Source organism: Centrocercus urophasianus, unplaced genomic scaffold, assembly GCF_019232065.1.
Source record: "Centrocercus urophasianus isolate 14NV4802_14NV808 unplaced genomic scaffold, USGS_Curo_1.0 seq_15, whole genome shotgun sequence".
In the NCBI taxonomy this organism is placed as follows: Eukaryota; Metazoa; Chordata; class Aves; order Galliformes; family Phasianidae; genus Centrocercus; species Centrocercus urophasianus.
In genome coordinates, this window is record NW_024884697.1 from 27,854,436 (window position 1) to 27,874,121 (window position 19,686).

A 19,686-nucleotide genomic window follows, 5' to 3' on the forward strand; every position below is an offset into this window, starting at 1 on the left:
ATTATTACAATCCACTATGTAGAAATAACGTTTTTACTTGTATATTCACTATACATTTCCAGATGCTTAGAGAAGTATGCTTTTATTTGTTTTGTGGTTTAGGATGAGTACCATAGAATTGTAAACATCATGCCCAAGAAACCGCCACTTCTTGATAGACCTGGAGAAGGGAGTTACAGTCGCTATGATGATTACAGCCACGCTGAGTACAGAGACTATGAGGAGGGTCGTGGTTTTGCCCATGAGCGAAGAAGTGGCCCATCACATCGAGGTGTACATAAGGTGATTTTTCTCATGATTATGGTGTTTGTCACTGAATTAATGCTTGAACGCTGAATGATGAAAATATTTTTTTCAGACAGAGTGTTATTTCTACTGTTCTTCTCATAAACTGAAACACAGAAGAAAAAAATACCTAGGTTATACTACTTGGTGCTTTTGTGCAGTTACTGTGCCTCTGAGACTCGTGATGATACGGTGATACACATATGCTACCTTTCATTGTTCCTGACTACTGTACAGGCTTGGCAAAGAGTCGTTGTTCTGGTCTGTGGTGAGCTCAGAGTCTGACGTGGGACAACAGAAGTAGACAGAAGTCCTCTGCAGTGCAGTGCAAAGTTATCTGGAGGAGTGATTGCAAAGATCTTTGTTGTGTATAACATATCCTTGCACATATGACTTACAGAATGTTACCTACCCAGCCTCCTTATTTGCAAAGTTGTTCACTTGTTTAAATTCTGTAGTGATGCTGAGTGTTCTGTTTCTTTTTTTTTTTTTTTTACCAGTAGTTACTCTTAAAAAATCATCAATTCTGACTTCTCTGAGACAGCTGTTAGAACTTATGTAATTTCAAGCTAGTGCTAAGTATTTACATTCCAGTGACAAAATTTATTTTTTAAAACCAGGGCTCACTTATATGATTTAGAAATTTTATACCACACAAAATACTTTTTTTTTTTTGTCTGTAGCATTGCAGAGTTACTCCTTTTGGTGGAGGAAGAAAATAAGAGGAGGTGAAAGGAATGGATAAACTAAGAGGAAGTCTTTCTGTGAATGATGAATACTGTCTTTTTAACTCATTAAGTACTTTGCTTATGCAGTAAATGAGTATCATTTGGTAATATATTTCACAGCTGATGCTGAGATGCACTTCAAACATTTGTCTGTGTATGTTTTGCAGGATGAGTCAGGATACAGATGGCCAAGAGATCATCCTATGAATCGTCAGACTCAATACAGGTATTATATAAAACTTCACAGTAATTGCTATGGATAGGGAAATTTGAAGGCCGTCTGTTCCAACCTCCTGCTCAAAGCAGCTTCTGTTAGTGGAAAGATTAAGACTTATTCAGGTGGAATTTGAAACTATGAAACTGCTGGGAAGTTTTATTTTCAAGATATTGAATGTTGCTTAACTACAAGGGTATTGCTCAGGTTCCTCTTCCTGAAATTGTTTAGGCATATTTGCTTGAAAGAGTAGTTAACTGTTGTGCACATGCTGTCATTCTGCTTATGGTATTGGATAAATGCCTGTTCTGAATATCAATATGCTGTTGTTGCAACTGTTAGAAACCCATGATCTGTTTCAGGTTTCCTCTTATTTCCCCTATGAAAATCCCATCTTTGCTACCCCAGACTGTTGAATCAAAGCTCTTTTGATCAAATCAAATCTAGTAAATTTCTTGTCTTTTTGTATACATATGTATAAATATCCCTCCATGCAGTATAAAAAAAAAAAAGTTAAAGAACTGCTATTTTATATATAATCTCTCATATGAAAATTATCTCACAAAAATGTGTTCCAAGCTGTAGATTTACTCAGATCCCAGTCTACCTTTGAATCTAGAAGATTCATATGTATGCTTAAATGTAGAAACAGAGAACAGTTCCTCTTGTATACATTTGTCAGTCTGCAACTTCACAGCTTATGTTTTAGAAATTTCCTTAGTTAATCTTACTGTTTCTTAGTATTACATTTTTTGTTCACATAGTAACATCAAAACTGTCATAACATCTATTGTGACTATTGGGAGCATTTTTGTATGTTATCAAAATGGTTTGTAGAGCAGTGAATTGATACTAATGTGGGAAAGGACATCTGTTCAAGTACCAGATGAAGTGTTCTCAAGATATATTGAAATCCACAGAATCACCAAGGTTGGAAATGACCTACAAGATCATCCTGTCCAACCATCCACCTATCACCAATAGTTCTCACTAAACCATGTCCCTCAACACGACGTCCAAGCGATCCTTGAACAGCTCCAGGGTCTGTGACTCCACCACCTCCCTGGCAGCCCATTCCAGTGCCTGACCACACTTTCTGAAAAGTAGTATTTCCTAACGTCCGGCCTGAATCTCCTCTGGCACTGCTTGAAGCCATTCCCTCTAGTTCTATCACCAGTTACACGAGAGAAGAGGCCGACCCCCAGCTCACTATAACCTCCCTTCAGGTAGTTATAGAGAGCAGTAAGGTCTCCCCTGAGCCTCCTCTTCTCCAGATTGAATCCAAATTAAATAAATTCAAATTAAATAAATAAATGACATGAAAGTCTGCATTTTAATATTTGTTCAGTAAGAATAGGAACTGTGATGATAATGTCTTTAAGAAGGTAGGTCATGACTGTAAGTAGTTTAGTGCATCTATGCAATCAGTCACACATTTATCCAACTTCAGAGAATTCTTTGGTCTGTCTGATGTTTGTTTCTGTGACTGTAGTACTTTAAGGCCACCATAGAGTGCAAAAATACCTGATCCATTTTAAAACTCGCTTGGGCAGATAGTGGGTAGTATTCAGTTCATTGTTTCCTTGTTGTGATGTTGTTTTCTTAGCTGTCGTGATGGGTCTGTACCTCAGGTTCATCATATCTATGAAATGCAGGAATGGTATTAAGTAGTAGTATGTCTGCAGTGTAGTTTGATAAGGGATTTTTTAAAAAACAGTATATAATTGCACAGAATAGTGGCCTGCTAATAGCAATGACAGTAAGTGTTACAGGGCTAGGCACTAAGCAACTACTCCTTTCATAAAGATTCCTGCCCCCCCAAAACAAACAAACAAACAAAACAAACCCCATGAGCAACTAAAATAAATAAAAACAACCCTTTTATACTCTGTAAGGATCCATGTGCTCTGGACTTCGAACAAAATTACATTATTGGGGCTAGAAACAACTTAAAGTGTTTTAAAAAGAAGTGTTCTATGTAAATTGCTCTAGAATTTTTATGTCTTTCACTTTAGAACACAAACAAAAAACATGTATGCAAGGCAAAGGGAAAAAAAACAAAACAAAAAATGAGTTAAGGCGAGGCAGTTTGCTTTCACAGAGAACAAGAGTGGCACCCAGTGGTCAAAATGATTGTCTTAAATTCTTCCAGATTTCTTCCATTTAAGAAGTAAGGACAAAATGTCAGCTTCAGTGATGTGGTAGTGGAAATCCCCCCTCATTCTATATTATATATTTCAGAATGTCTGACTGTTGCACAACTGCACTGCGAAGGAACTTGATAGATATATTTGGCTCAATGGAGATTATTGGAATGTATTTGCAATTGAATGAAGCCCTACTGATTTGTTATATAAATAAGCTTTATGTCAGAAGTCTCTTTGTACAGAAAGCACAGGAATAGTAAGTAATCTTGAATGTCAAAGTCTGTGATCAAGCTGCTGCATGTTTCTAGCATGACATAGCATTACATGGTAATAAATACAACTTCTTGCATATTGCTCACTATTGAGCTACATAGTAGATCTCAGTAGAGAAAATCAAACTTTGTATGTTTTGTCTCCTGCACTGATGGTGCTAATTGTTTTAGGTTTCAAAGATATCTGCATTATGAAACTTAATATTCAGAAATGATTGTGCATGAAAATGATGTCTCTGGATTTGATGAAAGACACTTTGCAGAAGTTTTTGTGGAGTACGGATAAGTGGTGGTGTGCGTTTGTTTTTAGAAGTAGTAAAAGGAGATGTAAGATTACTTTTGCCAGAAATACCTCTAAAAAAAAGGAAATAAAAGCATGAAACATAGCTAGAATGTAGTACAAAGTGAGATTTGTAAAAGTAAAGATACTGGGAGACTTGTAAAATTAATGGGTTTTCACAGTCAGTACAGTTACTGTAAATCCTAGAAAGAATAGCTCTTTTATTGATATAAATAACCAGAGGGGTTTTTTTTGAGTGTTGTAAAAAACTCATTCAGCAGCTAAAAATCTGCTCTAAGAACTTGTCAATGTTATGTTTAGCGATTGCTCCTAAATGTTAATCGTTCACACTTTCCTACTTTGATTTTTTTGGCAATTTAACTGGTAAAGAATAGTTTTTGGTCTGTAGCTCTTTTCATTTATTTTCCCCCATTGTCTTCTTTCTTTGGAATGATGAAAAACATTACTTAATATTTTTTTTCCAAGTAAAAAGAAGCTGCTTATTTGGAAAATCAAAAATCCTTAGATGGTGCAGAATTTTAGGGGGTTTTCTGTGTTGAGGAAACTGTGTTAGATCTTTATTATTACTATTTTCTCCTCAAGCTTCTTGATTTTTCCTTACAAAAGAAAAAAAAAAAAAATAGGATGTGCTTGCTTGCATTGCAATTGCTCAGCAATGGCTTGAGCATCGTGCCAGCTGACCAGCAGCAATTCTCTGTGAGAACATCTCTGAGTTGCCTGTGGTCTGCTACTGAACGTAGCACTGCTGATAGTTTCGCCCTTTTCAGTTCTTGAGAGTTGTTAGCCCTGTTTTATGCCATGCTCAGTGAATAGCTCACATCCTGACGTGGTTTCTTTTTGACATCTTATTTTATGTATAAAAATAAAATAACTCAGAAGATTTGCTGGGCATAGACTTCAGAATGAGTTCTTAGCCCTCTTTCTCCAGGGCTGGTCACTAAGGGATTCTTTCTGAACTCAGAGACTGATGTAAGTTGTGCAACCTTACAGTCGCAATTTGGTTTGAAGTTACGCACCTCTTGGTTCAATTCTAGTTGGCATGTATGATGAATTTTACATCAAAGCAGAATGGCTTAGTTGCTGAGCTGAAAATTATCTGTATACGTGATGGCAGTTTTGATGTCTTGATCACTGCTGCTATGAGAATTGTGAAACTTAAAAATTATGAGGGGAATAGAGATCAAATAATATGACTTCTTCATACGTTTATCTTTTATTGATGTTGATCACTCTTCTGGGACTGTGTTATTACTTGTCTTTAATGATATATCAAACTCATTTATTCAGAGTACTCAAAGGGATTATTTTCATGCATGTCACATTTTTGGAGAAGCATGTATTGAAGAATTCCAGTGTTCCAGTACTTCTGAATGGGCCTCACAGGATTGGATCTTATGTACAAGTTTGTTATTATGAAGTGAGACAAACTGTTCTGTCGGAAATGCCTTAGAAGATTGTTAGCTGCTGTTGACTTCAATCAGACCAAATTTTAATCCTTTTGAGTGTTCAGAGCATTACTTCACTCTTTTTTTTCAGCTGCACTGAGTTTCTTAGATTCAAATACGTGAAACTTGGCAACTTAAAAGGGGTAAGAATCATCTTCAAAGAGAAATTTCAAAATAACGCACTTGTAAATCCCAGCTATACAGACATGGAATTTAATACTTTAAATTATCTGAAGTACATATTTTTTTCCATAAGCATTGCCATATTGGTAGACAAACCATTCTTTATCAGTAGTAATGGTGTTTCATGTTATATACACTCCTGAGAACGGACTTGCACATGAGATTTTGAATATCTTCTTGGTAGTTTTTGATATGAATGTGTTTTCCTTTGCTGAGGAAGCCTACTTGCAACTTGAACTCCATGTATTCCTTGGTGGTATTTTAAAGTTTTATTTTTTCCATATACTTCATGAAATCAGGAATTAGTCATACTCCCGTCCTTAATACTAATACATGTGGATGTAAAATGTTTCTGCTGATCTGAGGAGTGCCCAAGAGGCATTTTATAATAAATAGAAATGCTAAATTAAAAAAAATACATATGTTCTCTCTTTAGACTAGTAAAACATTATATACCCCAGCTTTTTAGAGACAGAAACCTTCGCATAAGTTTGTGTTTACTGAAGATCATGGGGAAGCTTGGTAGGTCCACCAGTTGTGGCCTTCTGATCTCCGCTTGACCTGCTAAAGATTGTACTTTACAACAAACATTATTTGTTGGCAGGAATGTTCTTTTTAAGCCAAAACCATTGACTGGAGAAACTCCAGCTGGAAGCTGAGGGCCACTGACTCTTCTCTTCATAAAAAACAGGATTTAGTAATGAGGATTCTGTGAGAGAGTTTGTTTTTTTTTTTTCCCCAGACGTGTTGTAGCCTAAGGCACTTATCTTTATCACTATGCAGTCAGCTTTCAGTTATGGGGGGTAGCTTGTTGGTTTTTTTCCCTGTAAGTATTCAGTGAATGAAATGAAACAGCAAGCCTATTTAAATATTTTGTACTCATTTAAAACAACACGTTGTGTTGTGGGAGGTCTTTGAGCTTCACATTTAGATTTTCTCGTGAAGCAAACTGATCTTTGTCTTGCTTATAGAAGAGAAGTTTAGCCAAAGGGATTTATGAGATGGTGCTAAAAATGTACATAAGTTTACTGTTCTGTTGCAATATTTGACAGGTCTTCAGGGACACGGTACAAGAACCTCATTCTTTATTAAAAAGCATGTGTGGAGGGAAATAAATATGGCAGTCACCCAAAGAAAATGGTCTTGTTTTTGATGGAGGTTGATAAGTAGAGTTCTAATCATATTCATTAGCACATGCCTTTAAAAAAAATCTCTGCCAGAACGTTGAACCTCTCAGACATTCAGGTAAACTACTAGAGTAACTTATGCCCATTCATACACAAAGTTACAGTTTCCTTATAATAGGTCATTGTAGTAGATTTGTTATACCTGTAAATTCCAGGCAAGGTCTTGTTTGCTGAAAACTTTTAATTCAGAAGGTTGATTGTATTAGTCTGCTGCTCAATTAGTTTACCTTGGCTTAAGATTTCTTTTTTTTGGGGGGGGGGGGGGGGGAAGTGGTGAGGAAGTCAAATTGTTTAGAAGAAGATAATAGGGGATAGGTAAATAAAAAGTAGATTCCAGTTTACATAATGTCATACTACACATTGTAACTTGTGCAGTAGTCATATCAATTCAGTATTTTCTTAGACATGTTTTCTATTCCACCACCTTCTCACTGATTTGTTTACAAATGGATTTTATAATTTGATTTTTGTTACTTGGCCAAAATTATACGTTTCTGAATTCATCACGAATGCTTTTGGTTCCTTTGTACCACAGGTTTTTCTTTTAAATGGATTTTAAGAGCTTAGTATTTTAAAACTTCCCTCTTCTGGCTGTGTTTGAGAACTGTTTAGGGCTGTGCAGTATTGCAGGGCAATGCAGTTGAAAGTAGGAGGATTTCAGTTCTGTCAAGCCCATTAGGTGAACAGGGTTTTGATTGTAGAATTTTTGCGTTTCCACCCTAGTGTTAAAAAATATGAAGAGGAGGTAAAAACATCCTCATGTTGTAACTGGGTGTTTCTGCATCTTTTGACTAATTATGGGATTATTCTTCAAGGTGAATGTAGCTTTTGATTTCACCTACTAAAAGTTGCTGAGTGATTGCTTCTTATTTTTAAATATTTTGTTAGTACAACTGTTGATTGTGGTCTTTGTTGAAGACCTGATTTCATTTATATCCTTGTGGAATTTTTCATTCTGGCTATGAAAGAGGTATTCTCTTTAAAAAGTTATGTACTGGTAATTTTCCTGCTCTTCGGGGATCCTGAAGAACTATGATATAGTTGCCTGTGCAATCTCTATCTCTGAGTTGGTGGTAGGGAGTGAGTGTTCAAACTTTAATATATTCTTAATATATTCTATATTGTCTTAATATATTCTATATTGATTGTTCAGTTTTTTCTTTTAATCATTTCTCCTGATGAGCTTCCGAGGTTGATAGTATTCCAACTATTGAACCACAACCCTGAAACCTCCCACAGGAGTCTGAGCTGTGGTTTTCCTTCTAGCTGATGGGGGACTCTTTTGGCAAGTGTAGGTAATAGAGAGATCTGGCTGCTCTACTTCATTTTGAAGAGATGTCATGGAAGCTTCATTTTTACTAATCAAAACATTTTAAAGTTTCTTGTATATGGGAATTGTCAAATTAGCAGAACTTCCCACTAACTGATTTATTTTTCTTCCTGCCTAGCTTGTAAATTTTACAACCTCACGCGTTAACTCTTACTCTTTGTATGAAACTTACAAAAGTTCTGTGTCTTGCTTTTAAGTCCTGATGAGAGTTGTAAGAGAAAACTGGCTGAGCTTGTTTTTGAAGAACATAATTACAAATAAGTGATTTCAGTTCAGTTCTGTGTGTGGTATTTCATATGCTTTGATGGTCCCTCAAAATGTTTCAGTTACTTTTAGATATGGTCTCCATATCTAAAAGTTTTAAAAGATTTAACAAGTATTTTCTGGTATAAAGACAAGTTGTCATAATCTTGTTTAAAAAAAAAAAAAAAGTTATGCTTAAAAAGCCAGTCTGAATTATTGAATGAAGAACAGGTAGGTAATAAAGTGCCTCTTAAGTATTTAATCAACAGTTATTAAACACCAATTTTAGTAACAAAGGAATTAGAAGTTTATTGCGGTTCTCAACTGCTGTCATGTGTTCATACAGCTCGCTTTTGATCTAAACCAATGTTATATGCAATGTTATATCTTAAGGAATTATGTCTTTTTGTGTGTAAAACTGTTTTCCACTGTGGCTTTTGTAAGATCCCACATTGGCAGAGGAAATTATTATTGTTATTAACATTTTCTTAGTAGTGGTTTTTGCTGTTTACTATGCCTTATAGTAACTATGTTATGTTACATTTTATGTATATATATATATATATATATATATGTGTATATATATATGTATATAAACATGAAAGAATTCAGTAGTTCTGCAAATCGAACTAAATTTTTTAATAACATTGATCTGTTCCTTACAACTAAGTCACTTTTCTGGATGTTTTTTTTCTTTTTTCTTTTTATCAGTGGTGTTTATATAATGCTAATGAACTGTCAGGAGATTCTCTGTTTACAGTGTGTGGATAGGGCAAGATGCCTAGAGATGAGATTATGAACTTGTATACTGTAAGGTCTTGGCTAACACATCACTTCAAAGAAACCTTCTGAAAACCAAGCCTGTCTGGTCCGGTTTTATAGCTATCATTATAATCAGGTAGTAGATGGTATGAAGCTAGCAAGTTAATACCCTATTGGGAAATAATGAGGCAAACTCCCATGGATGGGATTTGATTATTCCAGAATGGCTTCCTAACAAATACGTTGAATAACAGCCAAGTACTGAGAAACAGAGGAGGGAAAAGAGATGGGAGTCTCCCTTCGAGTCCAGACAACTGCTGTCAAGCTGAGCTTCTATCTAAATCATTTGAATGACCAGCCAACAGATTGACTTAATGAATATAGTCACGGGTTTCTCAGGATGAGAGAAGTGTTGTCACAGAGGAGTTGTGCATCATTTCCCTTAAGAAAACAAACCCTTCATCTGTTAGGTTCCAAGGACTTGTTATATTTTGAATATACTAAACATTTCAGGGAATTTAATTTGCAGTGAGAAAGAGTGGGAACACCTGAGGAGCTTTGCCTAAATGATGTTTTTTAAATGAACACAAGTTGCCTTTTTTTTTTTTTTTCCCTGTTTAAAATAAGCAGTGATGTGTGTTGTTAATTTCAGTACAGGAGAGAAAATGAAAACAAATGTGGTGTTTTTGACAACATAAGTTGTCAAAACCTAGTTGTTAATCTTTTTGTTAAGGATTCTCTTGCAGAGAGAAGGTTGATGGTATATGTTTCCACCTGTTGCCGTGGGTATGTTATGATTACACAGGAGGAAAAGTTTGTTAATAGAGCTACTCCATGATCTCATACTATAGGTATTATTTTGAAAAAGGTTGTTGTTTTTCATGCTAATATGTTGGTCTTAATGTTAGTCTTGATGTCTGTTCATGATATGCATTTGCATAACCATCTAGGATTCTTTCTCTTGCGTACAAAGCTTCGTAGTTTTAGTTTGAGTGGATAACAACTGCAAGTGAATATTAATGTCATAATGCTCAGCAGTGTTGTGTCAGCCATCTGTCTGAATGTCTTTTTCTCCTGAGATTTAGCTGAAGCAGTTGCACGGTGTTAACTGAAGTTCTGTCTAACAGTATGCTAAACTATTCTTTGAAATAATTTCAGAAGAGATTTGTGCAATTTTACAAGTAGAATGGAAAAGGAAGATATAAAGCACTGACTTAACCTTCAAACCAGTTCAGGTTTGATGAGGGAGTAGCTCAGTATATGTTCTACAGTTTTTATTGTAATACATGGATTTTCGTTATAATTTTGTACAGGAATTGTGTTAATGCAGGAGATTGAGGTTGAGATTGATCATCAATGAACTACCTTCTTCAAACACTGTCTGCAGCTGCTGCTAATTTATCCCTTGTTAAAATGCATCACTGTTAAGAACAGTTTTCTATTTAAAATTTTATCATTGAATCTGTCAGAATACTGTATTATTTTTTTTTAAAAAAAAAAAAAACAACAATGAATGTATAAACACTGACTTTTACTGCTGCTAACTTAAATCCTGCCAAGGAATTCTTACTGCAAAAATCAATTTCCAAAGCAGTGCAAACCTATCTAAGTTTGTGCTGCTTCAGTCTTTCCCTCTCTGCTAATAGTTCATGCATTTGCATTGTTCAGAGAGCTGTCACTTCACGCTGATCCAGCAGAAACAATAATTTTATGCCAGTTTGATTGCCTGACAGAAAATATGAATGCTAGGTTAGTAGAGAATGAGAGTTTGGATTCAAGGAAGGATGGAATGATGGGGATTGTAGGAGCACCAATTTCAATCAGTACAACTTGTCATGGGGCTGCTTTCTGAAGTTAACTGTTAATAAATCACTGAAATGACTGAAGGCATACAGTAGTGGCAGAAGGATTTTTTAATGAGGAGTTTAGCCAAGTAAGATGGCTCATCTCTGTATTAAATATGTTTTGGAAAGTGCTGTTTGTACTATATAGGAAATGGCCTAAAAAAAAGAGATTAGTTGTGTATAGTAACATATGACTATTAATAGTGATAATGTAGTCAGCGGGAAAGGAAAAAGCAAATTTGATAAGAAGGAAGCTATGTGGCTGAATAAATCTGCAAAGGGAAATGTCTGCCTTAACTTGGGATTTTCTGATTTTGAACAAATAGTTGGCAGGAAGGAATGAGATCAGAAGAAAAACCAACAATCATTAGGCACAATAAATTTTTTCTTTACATGCTTATAATGTGTTCTATCTTGAGCAATCCAAAAGCACTGTTTGTTTGTGAACTTCTATTTAAATCTGCTGCTCAGGAGTCTATATCATTACTGCAAGACTTGAATATAAAGAAATAAAAGAAATTGACCTTACTGCTTTAGATCTCACTTTAATTTAAGAATAAAAACATAGGAGAGACCATTTTTTAGAGCTTTTTTTCTGATGTAGAGAAAGTGTTGTTTTGTTTTTTTTTCCTGATTTATAGATCTCATTTAGGAATTTGCAGAGGAAAAAAAAAAAAAAAAAAGCAAACAAAGTAGAATATGGGTATTGTGTGTCAGTGTTGCTGACATCAGGAATTACTACTTCTGAACCTGTTCCATAGCATGCTCTTTCCTGTTGAAGCTTTGTCAGGAGTGCTGGAGAGTCAACCATAAGAGTTAATCATATCGATATATTCAAGTACAGTACGCTGTCGTTCTGTCTTATGTATCAGTGAACTCATGGCATCCTGCAGCCACACTGTTGGAAAGTTTTAAGAGCTTTTCTAGTGGATAGTTCGTGATTTCTGTGTTCTTGTATTTAAGAATTTTGGAGATGGTATCTGAGGAAAAGAATGACAGCTTACTAAATGTAATTCACTTCTGCCTCTGAAATATAGTGTAGAAACACTTCTTTTCTTTGAGGTGCTTCGTGGGTACACTGGTAGACAGATGTTTGCCTATATTACATTGCTTACAAGACTGTAAGCAATAATACTGAAGAATATTGGTATGCATTATATGCTGTTCTTTTTAGAAGAATATGATGCTCAAATGTCTGTCTGTTTGTTTAAAACAAACAAGCAGAATAACAGACCTTCCCCCACAACAAGAGCAAACAGCACTTCCACCTCCACGAACCCACAACTTGTTTAGAAATATGGAAATATGGAATGTGACTGTAAACAACTTTTATTTTACTCTGAAGTCTCACGTCATTTCCCACACTAATTAAGAAGATCTTTAACGAAACAATAAAATTGTTTTGAAATTTCCGCAGAGCTGCTTCCTTTGTTTCACTGTCTGTTACTGTCCTCAAATACCTTCTCAATACCCTTGTGTTAACTTTCTGTAGTGCTTGGGAATTTTTTCGTATCCCCCTCCAGCAGCCCCACATCCAGAGTACCACAGGGAAACTTTTCACAGTTCTTTCTTTTCTTCTTGGTGCTTGAGGCAAAATGGTGGGATTTGTGAGAGCCAGGTTAGAAAGGTCTGTCCCGTTAGCACATTCTCCACTAGTGATAATGGTAACCAGTTTCTGTGATCTGGAAAGGTATGTGAAGATGCCGTATCTTACTTTCTGTCTTCCTTCCAATTTTTAACATACGTATTGGGATACAAAATTTGAGTGGTTTCCATTTTGAATTTAAGTCTGTTTAAGAATTGCTTGCTACTTGCTACTACACTGAGAAATGTATTCATTGAGATTATTATCTGAACTGCATGGCTGTTTGGGGATGATACGCCGCTCGTAAAGACAAGAGTGTGAAATCTGGCCCAACACCAGTGTCTGTTAGTAAATATGTTATCAGTTACATTTTGTGCTGATGAAATTGCTGTAACTGTTAATAGACATTTAAAGTTGGTTCTTTGCTTCAGTCAAATATGCATTCTGGAAATGGAGATTTGTGACTTATTTTCTGTTATTGAGAAATTTCAGGAACTTATTAAGCTATCATTTTTGAAAACGAGAAGCCAAGGTTGCACACACTTAAATGCAGTTATTTTATTTGATTTGCTTCTAATTTGTCTAATAAAAAATATTTTTTTTCCTTTGTTCTGTGTAAGGTTATATAAATGCATTTGCTTTAAATTCTTTGGAAATTAAGTCTGTGTTTGTATTGACTCTTCTTATTTCTTTCATATTCCTTTGTCCTAATCTGTATGCTTGACAGTAGTTTATTTCTGTCAGATAATAGTCTGAGTTTAAACATACTTCTTTTTGTATGGGCTTATCTTCCAGTAAGTTTAATCAGTTATATCACTGATGGTGATAGAAAATGTTCTTTACTAAGGACAAAGGGGAGTAATGTGATTTTCAGCTTCAGTTGAAGTGCATAGTTTGATTATTCAGATAATGGGCATAGACACTTCTCCCTAATGTTGCTGTAATATTCAAGTTGTCTTACTTTTTCCTTCATCTGTCATGATATCTGGGGGAAAAATGAGTGTACTAAATTTTATACTGACTAAGTTGCACAAGTGCCACCATTGTGGAGTTTCAATGTTTACATCCATATGCTGCATAAAAATTGTGAAGCACTTCTGTATTTTTAAATTTTTGGTATGCGTGTTGTATGTCCAGCTGTCCCTTTCATTGAGGCTCCCTGTTTCCTTCTGCATTTTTGTACAAAAGGCTGTAAGCAAGATTACAACGACTAGACCAAATTATGCAAATTTCATTTAAAGTGAATACACACAGAATTTGCAAAGACTGCAGTTATTTTCTTGGCCCTAAAACATTTGAAACCAGTTGTCAGGAAACATTTCAGATTTTCAAATGAAGTTTGTTGAAGATGCAATTATGTATATCTGCAATGGTGTAATTTATTGTTTAATGCTGGGATAAATCATCATGAAGATCTTTGGACAAAACCAAGGTATTATAAGTCTCTCTGAAGCAGAGCTGAAGTAAAGGGTTTGTTCCACAAATGCGTGCTGCATACTTTGAAAGAAAAGGAATGTGTTCTGGGGGAGAGGAGGGTCTCTGGAATCTTCTACCAGCTAAATTTGCTTGGAGAACGTTAGAAGTAGAGGTGTGCTTAACTCCTCATGTTTGCTTTTCAGATGGTAGACATGAGCCAAATTTTGAGAAATTTAGAGGTTTGGGATGTAGCGTAGTATATTCATTAAATGTTTTCCATGTCAGGTGAATTGCGTTGGTGGCTCTCGTAGCCCCGCGTTCTCCTCACAGGGAAGGCAGAATGTTCCTTGTTTCTTTCTCTGTCTCTTTCCTCACCATGTATTTTGAAACAGAAAAACTGTGTAGTTTATCATGTTTTAAGTCTTGTCTGCTTCATCTCTTTGCACAGAAATCCCATATCTTAAGAGATGTGTATCATTTCCTCCATTTATTTTTAAAATTATGTGAGGTTTTGTGTTTTTTTTTTTTAGGCCTATAAATGGAACATCTAACTCTTTTGACAATAGCAATAATCTTTGTTGATGAGATGAGATGGCCCACGTTGACTTTTCTGACAAAAGACATCTAACTTCTAAGTGATAGACCACATTGGCCCCTGTGTGACTGAAAGATTGAGTTTCTGCCCCACAGCAATGCACTGTTGAGATTCCAGTCTTTTCTAGTGCGGTGTCACAAGTGTTAGATGTCCTCTGTGGCTGGGCTACGTTGCACATTGATTAATACTTGAGCTGGCTGGGAAAGAGGAGCCTAGGAAATCTTTGTGGTAGCCTAGCAAAGTTGGTGAAGAGAAAGGCTCCTCTGCATTGTGTTGCCTTGGTCTCCTGGTACACAGACAGGCGCATCTGTACCAGGGCAGGAAGCTGGATCTGACGATTAACGGAAATAACTGCCAGAGCCACGCTCTTCCCTCAGCTGCTCCGGGTGAATGGGTGCGTATGGCTGCTTGTCTGTAACACTTCAGCAGCTCTTCCAAGGGGATCAGCTTCAGTGAGAATTAAACAGTCACGGTTTGTAGGTGTTAAAAATGTTAATAGTTTTGACTGCGGTACTGCTGAGAGAACTTACCGTGCTTTCAGGGCCAGGTGTGAGATGTCAGTGTGAGGTATAGAGATAAGAGGAATCCTGTATAATAGGGATGAGTCCTGTATTTATTAAAGAAAACAGTTCTGTTTTGAAGTTGGAAGTGAGCAAAAATTTTTAATTTCTGTTAAATATCGTCCCTTCTCAATAAACCTTTTGAGTATGTGTTGGAATCCAAAGCATGTTCACAGCTGCTTTGCTGAATTGGGGCCTTCATTACCAAATTGCAGGTGTATGTTAGTTTAAGTATTTAAGAAAAAAAAACCTAAAACAATGCTTATTTTGTTCTGATCAGTGTGGTTTGTTACGTTAATGGAAAACATCACAAATGCTGTTCTGCTGCTATTCTGTCCAAAACAGGTTTAATATCTTTAATAGCTTGCGTGCTCAGGTATGAGATTGTGTCCAGTGAAGAATTAACATAGGAATGATGACATGAAAATATAAATAAACACAAAATCTGTTTGTCTGGGTTTTTTTGTGTATGATATTACTGTAGAACGAGGTTTTAAAACATTTTCCCTTTTAAAAGTATGCTTCAATGATATTTTGTAAATTCTGATGTGGATGTTAGAGTGTTTATGTAAGCAAAAGCAAGGGGTCTGTAAACGTTTCCATAATAAACTTGCATATATACTAGAACTTAATGTCTTGCTCATAAAAAATGTGCTTTGGGCATAAAAGTGGCGTACCAGTCTGCCAGAAAGCTCGTGCTTTTAAAAATGAACAAAATCAAAGACTTTCTGTATGTTACAGAAATGTTCAAATGCAAAAAAAATGACATCTAAAATCTCAGAATTTACCTAATAGGCTTTTTCTCATATAGTTCATTTAAACATTGAGAAACACATTTTAGTTGTTTTGGCCAGCTGTTGACAGAAGGCAGCATTTTGTAATGTTGTGCACCTAACTGAATTACATCTGTTTGAGATTAATTCCTCTTTGTCTTGCACTGCACCTCTAAGAGCTGAAATGTTTTCTTACAGTCTGTGTGTATTTAAAGTCATTGAAAATGATGATGTAGTCAATAAAGTACCAGTTTTTTTCCAGTTCTGAGATAGATCATTAGAAGGACATTAGAAAGTGTGCTGTACATAAACAGTTCCTGATAAGTGCATATATATATATATATATTTATTTATTTATTCATTCATTAGAGAACATATTGATCAAATGTTTATGGAGACTTGCTGGTATAGACTTGTCAGTGCTGAGCTAATGTTTTCAATATTCCTGAAGTCTGAACTAATAATGTATTTTTTCCTCTTTCTCCAGTTTAGATCTATTGCTGCTTGAACTGTTCTTACATTCAATGCAGATGAAGCTGCGCTTCCTATTTTCAGCTGAATCTCACAGAACTGAGAACTCTTCTGAATTTAATTTCTTTCTCCTAAATTTAAGACAAATGGCTTTGTGTTTCTTCATTAACTGTGTTATTTCAGTTATTTCCTATTGGAAATTCTCCAGTTACTCTATGCATTTCCTAGAGAGTGGTGTCCAGAGGTGGGCACATTGCTCTTAGGCCTTTGAGGAGAGCAGGGAGATTACACTTTTGTATATTCTGAGGTGTTTTATTTGCTGGTGTAAATATTTATGCTGTGGCTACTCTATAGGTATAGCTAAGCAGTATACAGTACATATACAAACTATATAGTACATATACATACTGTATATGTTTACTGTATGCATTGTTAGAGGACTATTAGAACACAATTTACTAATTCTTTGGTTCTTTTGATGGCCGAATTCGAAGGAAGAAAGTATCCCAATAAACAGAAGAAAAGAAAGTTCAGAAAGGAAATGAAAATTGCTTTTTAGCACACCTGTTAGATAGAAATCCTTGTAACATTTTCTTGTTTTGGTATATGGTTTTGGCATATAGACCTGTTAAATATTCTAAGATAAGATACCTGTGACAGGTCTGTAATCTATTAATGATGAAATAATTATTTGCCTGTAACACCTCCCTTTGCTTCACTGGTGTTTTACTGAAAAACAGTGTGGCTAACAGCTATTGATCTGCTCATTCTTCAGTAACTGTCTGTATTTGTCTAGGCTAGGTGAAGGCATCCTTTCCCCTTTTCTGCCCCCACCCCCCAAATCATTTTTCTGTTGTAGAATAACTTCAGTGTTGCACATGAGATTTGTGTTACAATGCAGAGGCACTCATATAGATGTACTTTCCATGCAAAAAGTAAATCAGCACTGTATAAAACATGTTTGTGTAAGTGGCCCTAAGGGCTTGCATTATTACTTCAGTGCTACCTGTGTTGTTTCAGTAGTCCAAAACAGCTTTGGCACACTGAAGTCCTTTGTTAGCCACCACAAATATGTGTCTGTTACACACTGTAGGAATTGTACACTAGAGGGCTTTTTTCCTTTTCTTCACCAGCATAAAATTAGCTGTAACTGCACTGTGCTAAATGAGACCACCAGGTCTTTACTTGTCTTTGTGAGACATTCTCCTATTTAAAATAGTGGACTACAATTAGAAATGGGAGAGAAAAGCATTGAGAAAGGTGCATTTTGGCTTCCTCTGTATTATATGAAGCCTTTATTGTCATTTAGCAATGCTGTGATTGTCAGAGGAGCTGAGAGGTACTTGTTTCTCTTCACTAGATGCCTTCTGACTGAAGCAAATGTCACAGCTCTAGATTCAGTAAATGTTTGCTTGCATGTTTAAATTCAAGATTCAGTAAAGGAAGTTCAATTTGGTATTTTTTTATTACATGTATATTATATGTATTTTTTTACATAAATATATATTTATTTACATAAATAACACATAAACATAATGATCAGGTAACCAGTACGTTTTGGTTACGATCTGGGGCAAAAATAGATACACTCAGTAAGAATTTTTGATGCTTACTTCATTATAGATTCAAATCATATCAGTTTCATATTATGCTGAATGTGCTGGTGGTATTTATAGAAGCATTAGGTATAAATATTTTGCATTGAATGGGCAGAATTTTAGTAGGAATAAATATAAATATTTTTCATCCAGGGTTTGGCTCTGAGTGAGTACGTAAGCATGAGGTGAGATATTCTACAGTTTTCTTTGTCCTTGCTGGATATAAATCTGAAATGGATCTGAAATCTCTCAATAATATTTCCCAGAGTAAGGTCTGTGAAAGATAGTCCCATAAAAATAAGGGTAAAATAAATGAAAATACATTGAAATAGTGTGAGCAATATTTGGGAATGCATTTCACCTGTTGTGCTAATAGGACTTTGTTTCCAGGTAAGCTAGAGTGGAATGAATCTGAAGAAAATAAAATGTGAGTCTCAATTTCTCCAGTGTCTCTTTCTCTTCTATTTTAGATGAATTAGAAAGTAAGAGAATGAAAGTTAGCTTCTAGCTATGAAGTAATTGAATGAAATCTTTCCCCAACTGTTTCTGCTTGCTCTGTATTCATTGCAACTTACTGTATTTATCAGACATAAAATATTGCCCCTGTATTACCTGGGTAATACAGTTTACCAGGTAAACCATAGAAGGGTAAAAAAGTAATTTTTACTTTTTTTGTTGTCTTCAAAGGAAGGTCAGAGATGGCTTCAGGAGAAAAAGCTTCCATCCCTCTCATTATATGAGAGAGCGATCCCCTCATAAGAGAGACTCTCCTTTCTTCAGGGAATCGCCAGTGAGCCGAAGGGATTCTCCGCACAGCAGATCTGGCTCTAGTGTGAGCAGCAGAAGCTACTCTCCTGAAAGAAGCAAAGCCTATCCTTTCCACCAGTCCCAGCATAGCAGAAGTATGTCATCTTTACATAAAAGAAATATTTCTTCTCAGCAAGGTAATGCTGGATTAATGAGAACTGGTTAGAGAGATGAAACTGCGACTCCTTATAAGACCTCTATCTCTACATATTCTCTTTTACTATGAGAAAACTAGACAGGTTATGTGTTGTCTGCTCTTTGGCTGTTGCACTGTATACTTCGCTCCCGTGTGTATTTCACATGGGAGACAGTAGGTGTTTTTTTGATGGCAGCTCTAGGCTGATGACAGTGCTCTGTTGCAGATTTTTCCCAGTATTTATTTTCCTTTTAGCATCAAATGCTTCTGTTGCTTGCTTAGCCCTTCACTGGATTCCTTTAGAAGAAATTTGGCAGTCATCTTATAACAGATGAAGGCTTTTATTCCTGCAACCAGAGAAAAAGGGGGATTAAAACATTTGGGGAAATTAAGGTGCATGCTGTTACTTGTTTATTTCTCTGAAAACGTTCTTTCAACTGTGTTATTAGGGCTTTGATGCTGGTTGTTGGGCTTTTTTTTTTTGTCAGCAATTTCATCTCAATGCCAGATTCTCTCAAATCTCAGTTGAGAATAAACAGTATATGTCCTGATTTTTAAAAGCTCAGCTTTTGAAAGCTTCATGAATAATGTAATGATTTATCTGTTTAAACATGAAAACCTGAAATATTTTAAAATAATTTGTAAAAAGAAGCAAATGCTTTTTTTTAGTGTGCTACAACCTCAACTACCGCTATTTGTTTAGCTTATGTAAATCAATCACAGTTGAGTTTCCTTTTTGCAGATGTTTTCTAGGGGGCTGTACAAACCTACTGTCCATTTTGGCAGTATTTTTTAAAATTAATT

At 35.6% G+C, this 19,686-nt stretch overlaps 1 protein-coding gene across 4 annotated transcripts in view; it reads left to right on the forward strand.

Annotated features, from left to right (window-relative positions):
• The window catches only part of PPHLN1 (periphilin 1), a 71,294-nt gene that overhangs the window by 11,154 nt on the left and 40,454 nt on the right, over positions 1–19,686 (forward strand). For 2 of the 4 annotated variants that reach the window (XM_042815683.1, XM_042815686.1), the window contains 3 exons: positions 103–282; positions 1,181–1,239; positions 18,627–18,883. In XM_042815683.1, the coding sequence (XP_042671617.1) occupies positions 103–282; positions 1,181–1,239; positions 18,627–18,883 (496 nt within the window). The remainder of the gene's footprint in view (positions 1–102; positions 283–1,180; positions 1,240–18,626; positions 18,884–19,686) is intronic. The other 2 variants (XM_042815684.1, XM_042815685.1) reach the window with 2 other exon arrangements.